The following is a 9,703-nucleotide window of genomic DNA, read 5'->3' on the forward strand; positions in this document are numbered from 1 at the left end:
TTATTTGTGTGCTTGTGTGTAAACACAGCGCCCTCCGGACGCCTAGGAGGTGTAATTACCACCGCACACAACGTCTCATCATGCTAAAGTGAAATAAGAGTGGAGTTAAGCTAACGGTTGATCCAGATAATTCCCTGATAGCTGGAGAATCTATGAAGGAATTCCCACAGCATGAAGGACGGAGAAAGATTTAAACGGACGAGTATGTTCAAACTGAAATGGTTATCAGTTTTAGACGGTGATTATCTTTTATTCATCTTCACTGTGTACACAACGATTCCTATTTCCATGGGATTACACACTAATTAAAACATATTCATTAATATTATAACATGGTGTATACCTTTAGATACCCATAATTCTACCCATGCACCTGGCCACAGTTTATTCTAACACATGATTTCTCTGTTAGCCCTCATTAAGGGGGGTAAGAAACGCTCAGGCCCTCCCGTCTTCAGGGTAGTTAAAGTGAATGTTGCCTTGAGTGGACATTTTAATTAACAATTTCCAGGCTCCAGCCAAGCCTATTAGTCAGGTCATTTTGGGGACTGAGTCTACCTGTGAATGGCATGTGTGGTCACACACACACACACACACACACACACACACACACACACACACACACACACACACACACACACACACACACACACACACACACACACACACACACACAACAGACCACAGGAACCAAGACACACACTTGTAAAAGTGTGTGCGTTGGTTCGTGTGGTCCGAACCAACGCATCTAGTCCTTTTCTCTTTCTTGCCTTAAATCTCTCAGGACTCTCCCTCACCATAATGTGATGTAACGTAATGTAGGGAGGAAGAATGGCCTCCCACCCTGTCCCTCCATCCTCTCCCCTGTCGCTCTACACCCCTCCCTCATCTCTCTCTCTACCTCACCCCTCTGTACCTCTTTATATAACTCAGCCAGTCTGTCTCTCCCTCGCCCTCTCTCACTTCCTCCAACGGCTCCCTCTCCCCGTCTCACCATCAGCGTCTCTGTCTCTCATTCTCCTCTCTCTCTCTATGTCCCCCCCTCCCGTCTCCTCCACTCTCTCCCCCCTCCCGTCTCCTCCTCTCTCAGCCCCTCCACTCCCGTTATCCTCCTCTCTCTCCCCCCCTTCCCTCTCCTCCCTTCTCCCCCCTCCCTTCTTATTCTTCTCCTCTCTCTGCGTCCCCTCCCCTCCCGTATTCCCCCTCTCTCTCTCCCCCTTCCCGTTCTCCTCCTCTCTCTCTCTCCCCCTCCCGTCTTCTCCTCTCTCTCTCGTCTCCCTCCCCTCCCATTCTCCTCCGCTTTCTCTCCCCTCCCGTTCTCCTCCTCTCTCTCCCCCTCTCCCGTTCTCCTCCTCTCTCTCTCCCCTCGTCCCTTCCCGTTCTCCACCTTTTCTCTCTGTGTCACCCCCTCCGTTCTCCTCCTCACTCTCCACCCCTTCCCTCTCCTCCTCTCTCCCCCTTCCCTTCTCATTCTCCTCCGCTCTCTATGTCCTCTCCCCTCCCGTTCTCCTCCTCTCTCTCTCTCCCCCTTCCCGTTCTCCTCCTCTCTCTCTCCCCCCCCCTCCCGTCTTCGCCTCTCTTGCCCCCTTCCCTCCCGTTATCCTCCGCTTTCTCTCCCCTCCCGTTCTACTCCTCTCTCCCCCCTCCCAGTCTCCTCCTCTCTCCCCTCATCCCCTCCCGTTCTCCTTCTCTCTCTCTCTGTGTCCCCCCCTCTTGTCTCCTCCTGGCCCAGCTGCAGTAATAAAGAACGGTGCTGCAGACATTAACTCTCCTCCGTGCGCTCGCCCTGCATGCACAACACCGTGAGTCAGTATGTGTTTTAGATATACATGCTGTGGGTGTGTGTGCATGTGCGTGTTGTGTGTGTGTGTGTGTGTGTGTGTGTGTGTGTGTGTGTGTGTGTGTGTGTGTGTGTGTGTGTGTGTGTGTGTGTGTGTGTGTGTGTGTGTGTGTGTGTGTGTGTGTGTGCATGTTTGTGTATATGTTTTTAGACTTGCCTGCTGTGTATGTGCGTTAGGGATTGCGTGTTTGTTTGTTGGGGGGGGGGGGGGGGTAATATAGACATTAGTAATAACCATTGTAAGACATACTTAAATACAACCCCATACTACAAATACTCCAATCAAGATAACAAGTAGAAAGAGCAGGAACAATAGACCAACCAACACATCCAGTTCACCATCTCATTAAAACACACACATACACATACATACACACACACACACACACACACACAGTATGTGTGTCCAAAACATATACACAAAGATGCGTGCGCACACACACACACACACACACACACACACACACACACACACACACACACATGCACACACATTAACAGCATGTATGTCTTAAACTATACACAAACACGCCCACACACACAGAAACTCACATAAACAACAGGTGTATCCAAAAAATATACACAAACATGAACACATACTCCCACAAACAGAAAGCATCAATGTCCCAAGCATACACAAATACACACACACACACACACACACACACACACACACACACACACAAACACACACACACACACACACACAGACACACACACACACACACACACACACACACACACACACACACACACACACACACACACACACACACACACACACACACACACACACACAGGAGATCCATCTCCCTGTATGATCCTCCTACGTGTGTATCCAAATACCTGGTGCCATGACAACCCACTGGCTGCCCTTAACAATGAGATTACACTTTCAGATGTCTCATGGCTGGGCTGCGTGCCAAGAACCCTGCATTCATCGGGCCGTTTCGCCGTGGAGAGACATCTATTCACTGTCACTTCCCGTCTTAAGCCATCGATCTCAACGAGGTGTGTAAAATACACACGCTGCACTCAGGATCTAAACAACAACACTTCCACCCTATCATGGTAACACAAGTTCATCTTTGTGTGAAATCGGGCAATGGATGGTTTTAGAAAATCCATTGAGTAGGATTATTAGCCGTATTCAAAATGAATAATGTGCTGGAGATTACATATACACATATTTCATGGTGTTTATGGACTAAATACAGTCCTAATAATAGTATTTGAGTTTGAGGCAGCAACCACAGCAGTTGTTTGCCCAGAAGTGTTGCAATAGATTGATTGGTTGGAGGAAATATTGGGTGCCACTTCAAAGGGACGGTAAATCTCAGGGATTTTACACAAACAGTTTATGGTGAAATGTTAACGGGCCTGATTTACAGGCCTTCCTGAAAATGATACTCTCTTGCCCTGTGTAATGTCATGTAATACCCAGTTATATAGTGACAACTGCATACTCGTAGATTCAAATTCACCACAATGTTGTCTAAAAACGTCTCCATTAGAGTGCAACTGTGGGTTTTCTTTCACCAATAATAATCCTAACCCATGCCGATGTGACGTGTGACCTCACCTCATCAACATCATCATCGTCACAGGGCCACATACCTAGCCACCCGGCCCCAGAGTTGGGCACGCACATGTCGGTCTCGGCGCTGGGCAGCACGAAACCGACCACGAACACCTCCACGCCGTCCGACATGAGCGCGAGGCCCAGCACGAAGAAGAGCTGCCACTGGAACCTCCCGTGGCCGCACTCCTGCATGATGAGTTCGTACTGCTGGGCCATCTCCTCCTCGTCCGCCTGCCGCTCGTTCTCCAGCTCCTTGCGGTCTTTGGCACTCTCAGGTACGGGCTGGCCCAGAGCCACGCGCCCGTCCCGGGGCATCCCGTCCCCGTAGGCGGGGGGCACGCCCTGATACTCCCCCTCGTAGATCTCGTCCTCATCATCGTGTCCCTCCGTGGCGTCGCTGGATGCCCCCTCGTCTTCCTCGTTGCCGCCGCCTCGGCCGCTCTGGCCGGGCGGGGTTGGGGCATAGGCCCGGCGGTTGTCGTCCATCGCCTCGTCGTCCTGGAAACGGTCGTAGTTGTTGTGCTGCGAGAACTCGTCGGAGGCGCGGCCCACACTGCGGCCGACCGTTCTGGAGGCATGGCGCTTGGCCTCCTTTGCGATGTCTCTGGCGCCCTGGACTAGGGAGGTGTCACCGCTGTGGATCTCATCCATGGTGTGCTCCCAAAGATAACTCCCCCAATGAAAACTAGTTTAACAGCCACAGAATCTCAATGTATTTCTTAGTAAGGAAAACTAAACATGAGATCTTTCTCAGCTGGTGTGGCAAATCATTCCAGGGTGTAGAAAACAGTCAATTTGTATTGACCAATCAGCAGCGGGGTGTGAACAGTAAGTAGTTGTTGACACAGGGACGCTCCGAGCGCAGTCGCAGGGGTCATATACTGCTGCAGAAACAATGGGAGAAAATACAGTTTATACACAATGCTACTAATCCACGACCCAAGACTTTACGTATGAATCAACACAGAGAGCACTACAAAATAAGCACCTTTCTTCTAAAATGTGTTAATAAGCACATATTATGATAAAGGAAATTGTTATTCCAAAAATTCGACATCCATTAACAGCAAATTAAAGAGCAACTATTTTAACCCGAAGTGTGATGTTGATAAGCCAAATCCATCTTCTAGATACACTAGTGACATCAGATTATGATGAATCGACCAGATGGTATAGTCCACTGCACGATGTTTCGTATTCAATACGATATGAGGTGTCTGAATGGCTGCTCTCTGGAGGTTGTATGTGTGGGGTGGGTGCCCCAATCTTCTTGGGCCTCAGAATACAGTTTGGCCCAGGGGACTCTTAGGACAGCACCAGACCTCTTTGAGAAGATATCCCCCCTAAAAAGGCCGGACCACACCCTACACACACATATAGCGCCAACATATACAGCAGCCTGACTCCACATACACTGGGAACCTGGCCTGAAAACAACCAATCTAACAATAAGGAACGGTGAGACGATGACGGAGTGGATTCACAAAGGAGAGCCATCAGCTACAGCTAGCCTTTTGAGACCATCCCAAGTTCACATTCTGTCTCTCTGCAGGTCAGTCTGGACGTGAAACTATTGAAATGCCCTCCAAAAAATTAACAAACTGATAAGACCAATCAGCGCTAGGGGGAGGGAATCTCAGTTCACGTCGAACAAGCAGCAGCGAAGACCGCAAAATAAAACAAAAATGGCGCAGTTTGTGAGAGCCAACACCACAACTGGACAGTTGCAGATGGGTGTGTGTTGTTACTGCTGCAGGTGTAATCCATGCAGACACAAAGCAGGGACCAGATCTGTCATCTGAAGATAATCCCGGAGGAGTCAGATAGCCGTAGACCAGTCATGGATACTCTGATGTATCGTAACAATAAGATGAACTGGTAATGGAAAGGAGTCTTTTGTATCAATGGGAAAAATGTCCTGTCAGAGCTGTAGCAGCCGAACAGTCATCAGTGTTACGAGTCAGACACATGTAGCTAATGCGATTTTATGGCCAATGAACACAAGCCGCCAGACAACACAACGCTGGAGTGAAGTCGTACTTTACGTGTCTTAATTTATGTTGAGTTCTGGCCCGATTTCAATTATTAAAAGTGATAACATTAAAAGCGCAAAGGGCCTTTCATTGAAAGATGAGGAGCAACACACTGTCTCACCAAGTGTTTAGGGACTGCAAAGTAACTGCACCCACCCTGAATTCACTAGGAAGATAGAATCCATTTTTTCTCTGTGCAGAACATGAACTAATCCAAACATATGGTTTCACTATAGCTAAACAGAAACTGAAGAAGGTGATGAAGGTTATAATGGCTAATAAAAAAGCCATCGAAGTTGAGATCTGAAACTGCTTAGAAGATTACCAAGACCCAGAGAAGAAAATACACTATAAATGACCAACGTCAATTTATATTTTTTTGGACTGTAATTTAAACAGTATAATGGGCTGAATGGGATGCATGACATACAATAAAGGGATTCAGGAACATAAAATGTTTTTTATAGTTGAAGAGATTGAGGTTCTCATTACAGTTTGGGGAATATATATTTGATTATCTGTTGTCTTGGAAACACATCTGCTCTATTTGTTTTTTTTTTCACCAAAATTGTTTGTGGGCAATTTATTTCCCACTGCATTTCCCCTGACTATAAATAAACGGTTGTTTTGGTTCTTCCATTCATATTAATGAGCATTTGGCTGCTGCTGCTTGGACCGTAGTGCTGCTTGCACAGACTTCAGCTGCTTACAGAACCCTACTGTATCAGCCTGAAATTGTCGACTTATTGCTGGGATAATATTAAACTTAGGTTAAATATGGTTGTTTGTATTATAACAAAGCACATTTGTGACATCATAACCTGTTTGTTTTAAAGGTGACCAAAAAAAAGCAGAATCCACGCCAATAACTGTGAAATTTAGCAAATCTTCTGCACTGCGATAACCACTTCACGATAAAGAGTAACATGCATGATGTAAGGGATGTCACTTATCTCTACTCATGGTTGAGGAAGTCATTCAGTACTATTCATATAAAGTGACCCATTGTTCAGACTAAGGACTGACTAAGGATTGCATCACAAAACGCTGTCATCCTGGACTTTGAGGTTAATATAACATTGCCCTCATAGCATGTTTTTTTATCTATCAGCAAAATTCCAGCAAATCTGATTCAGCAGCTTGCCCGGGGAAGGAGCATAAGAAATGGATTCTCGTGGCCTACCACTGTCATGGTCCATTGATGCCATCAGACCACCTTCATTAATCACACACACACGCACTCTGACAACTGCTCACACACCATACACTCTTGCACGCACACGCATGCACAGACTTACACCAATGCACACATTGCACAAACTTGCCATGATGAGCACCAACACATGAGATTACACATGTATGCTCACACACACAAACATACACACATTGCACTGGGATTTAAATAAGAATGTAACATCATGTATTATCACATGCAAACATGACTTGGTGATGTGACTTGATGACCCAATCATGCACCGCACACAGAATGATATGATATCCTGCAGGTCCGAGGTGCTGGTACAACACGAGGCCTTTACTGCTCTCTACCGTGACAAGGCATCGTGTGTCCCCACACCTCATCCAACCCTCGTGGAACTATGCGGTAAGCACTGCAGATACTGAGAGTTGCAGGAATATGGATTCCAGTGGGCAGGCGATGAGAAGGCTGGTTGACGTTATCGGTTAATTTGGGGGAATGGGATGGTTTGGAGAGGTTTTACTCGCAAAGTCAGATTCGGCTGATTCGTTTTTTCCCGGTTCACATCACAAACAGAGTTTAACAACGGAGTGTCTCTGTAAACATTTGTGGTGAAATAAATGCAGACTCAGGGTGTATTTCTATGAGAAAAAGGCCAGCTGGTTAACATTAGACCAAGAAACACCAGTTTTACTAACCTTATCTCCTCTCTGACAGTTTCAAAATTCATACCTTTTATGTGCCATGAACAACACATCACATAGTAAATGTATACCGTAATACCCTATCTTATCTATTAAATAAATGCAATACATTTCTATGGTAAAAACTAAATATGCACAAATGATCAATAAATATCAACAATAATCACCAGTCTTGTCATGTTAATCTGCAAAACAAAAATAATAGTGCATAATATGGCTATGATGTGAATGAGGGGAGGATTGGTACAGGTTATATTATTCCCTAGGGGGCCAGAACCAGTCATCACGTGACGTCACACAAGTGATAACATGCAAAACGACTACGACAAAATGTCAAAGAATATAAGGAACATAAACGCACAGCTGTACGCACAAACTCTCTCACAAGTACACGTTAACGCTAAATAGTTGTATCCACAAAGATTGCCTACTAACAGATAAAGGGAAACAACAGAAATATTGAATAAAAAATTGAATTTAAAACGGGGATTTACTAGTTCTCATGAAAAGCATTGTACGCAATTCTGTGAGGGAAATATTTGAACCTCACGCTTCCCCACACAATCACATTTATCATTTCATGTCATATATCACAACTACATCCCTCTCGAATCTCAGCCTACTGACGCAGATCTCATTCAGTAATGGGGTTCTGGTTCTTCCTGACGCCTGGGGATCAATCCTCTGGTGTAGCAGCATTAAATAGTACGGTGGCAACATGAATCACGTTAACGACTCTCCACAGCGGTGAACATTCACGGGGATGTTCACCGCATGGATAGTTCTCCTCATTGTAGCTTTACCGCAGAACCCATCATGAAAGGGGAGTGATGGTTTGAACGCACAAGTCCGCCGACCTGAAACAATTCGTAATTACACGAGCACTCAGACGTGAAACGACATTTAATGACATATTACTAATTGCGGCATCGTCAACCTCAAAAATGGCAAATAAGTTGGTTCTTCTCTCGATGAGTTTAATGAACTGCTCGTTTGCGTTACAATGAGCCACTCTGAAACGTGTCGTGTTCCTGAAGTTCTCTTCATCATGAGGCAGGGTCCTTTTCCTCCAGGGTGGAGAAGATGTTAGAGGAGCTCCGCAGTAGGCTACCTCCGGTCCTCATCTCCTTAAGCAGAACCTCTTAATGCTAATTCATAGCTCGAGCTCAGCTTCGTGCTCGAGACTGAACTCGAAAAGTTCCCCCGCGTGCAAACTTTTATTTAACTCAAGCGCGTGAGTCCGTCGCAATATTTATAACCAAAGCCCGAAACAAATATCGGTATGGTGAGCAAGGTATTTGGTTAAATAGCCAGGTCTGTCGGAGGACTTCGTTATCCCAGTTGGGGAGGTTGATCCAACCCTAAAGATGGAATCCAGCGATAGCAAAATGTACCAATGCAGTCCGTTTGAGTTTGATACAGTAGGACCTATCTACAATAATGAAAGACCACTCACCGTGCGAAGAGCCTCACATTGTACGGGGATACCCGGTGCCGATAAGGGTGGCGCGATGCTTCCCGGGCTCGTGTGGTTCAGGGACACCGAGGCTGTTATCCGCTCGTGCAGGTTTCTCTCTCCACTGATGCAGCGCGTTCGCTGCAGCAATCCAGAGGAGAAGGCTGTACAGAGAGAGAGAGAGAGAGAGAGAGAGAGAGAGAGAGAGAGAGAGAGAGAGAGAGAGAGAGAGAGAGAGAGAGTGGGCATGAGAGTGTGCGTGCGCGGGAGCGCGTGTATGTTTGTGTGTATGTTTGTGTGTGTGTGTGTGTGTGTGTGTGTGTGTGTGTGTGTGTGTGTGTGTGTGTGTGTGTGTGTGTGTGTGTGTGTGTGTGTGTGTGTGTGTGTGTGTGCGTGCAATAGGGACCAGATAAAGTAGCAATAGCCTTAATTCTATAGACGACAATTATATAGCAAGAAGGAATAGACGCATAAGATGTTGAATGATAAGGCTGAACAAACAATTCATCAAGTTTAAGAGTATAGGGTTAGGGTTAGTATTGTATGACTATCTTACCAACTCAGCACCACGGACAGTGCCATTTTCTTTAAGGTGTAAAATTACGACATTTACTGCGATGACGTACAGGAATTGTACATAATGGTGATGAATGGAACCTGCGTGGTTGTGTGTGTGTGTGTGTGTGTGTGTGTGTGTGTGTGTGTGTGTGTGTGTGTGTGTGTGTGTGTGTGTGTGTGTGTGTGTGTGTGTGTGTGTGTGTGTGTGTGTGTGTGTGTGTGTGTGTGTGTGTGTGTGTGTGTGTGTCTGCCAGTATGTGATTCATGAAGCCTTTCGATTGATGCTGAAGGCATTACCAACACGAAAAGGCTAGCACATATCATTTGCATAA

The 9,703-nt window shown here is 46.2% G+C and overlaps 1 protein-coding gene across 1 annotated transcript in view; it reads right to left on the reverse strand.

The window, feature by feature from the left end:
- The window catches only part of LOC115542910 (synaptic vesicle glycoprotein 2C), a 35,251-nt gene extending 26,303 nt beyond the window's left edge, over positions 1 to 8,948 (reverse strand). The window contains exons 1-2 of the mRNA XM_030355401.1: positions 8,814 to 8,948; positions 3,458 to 4,306 (exon numbers count right to left, since the gene is read on the reverse strand). Coding sequence (XP_030211261.1) covers positions 3,458 to 4,073 — 616 coding nt within the window. The 5' untranslated portion in view covers positions 4,074 to 4,306; positions 8,814 to 8,948. The remainder of the gene's footprint in view (positions 1 to 3,457; positions 4,307 to 8,813) is intronic.
- Between the last annotated feature and the right edge of the window lie 755 nt (positions 8,949 to 9,703).

This window comes from Gadus morhua, chromosome 4 (genome assembly GCF_902167405.1).
Source record: "Gadus morhua chromosome 4, gadMor3.0, whole genome shotgun sequence".
NCBI lineage: Eukaryota > Metazoa > Chordata > Actinopteri > Gadiformes > Gadidae > Gadus > Gadus morhua.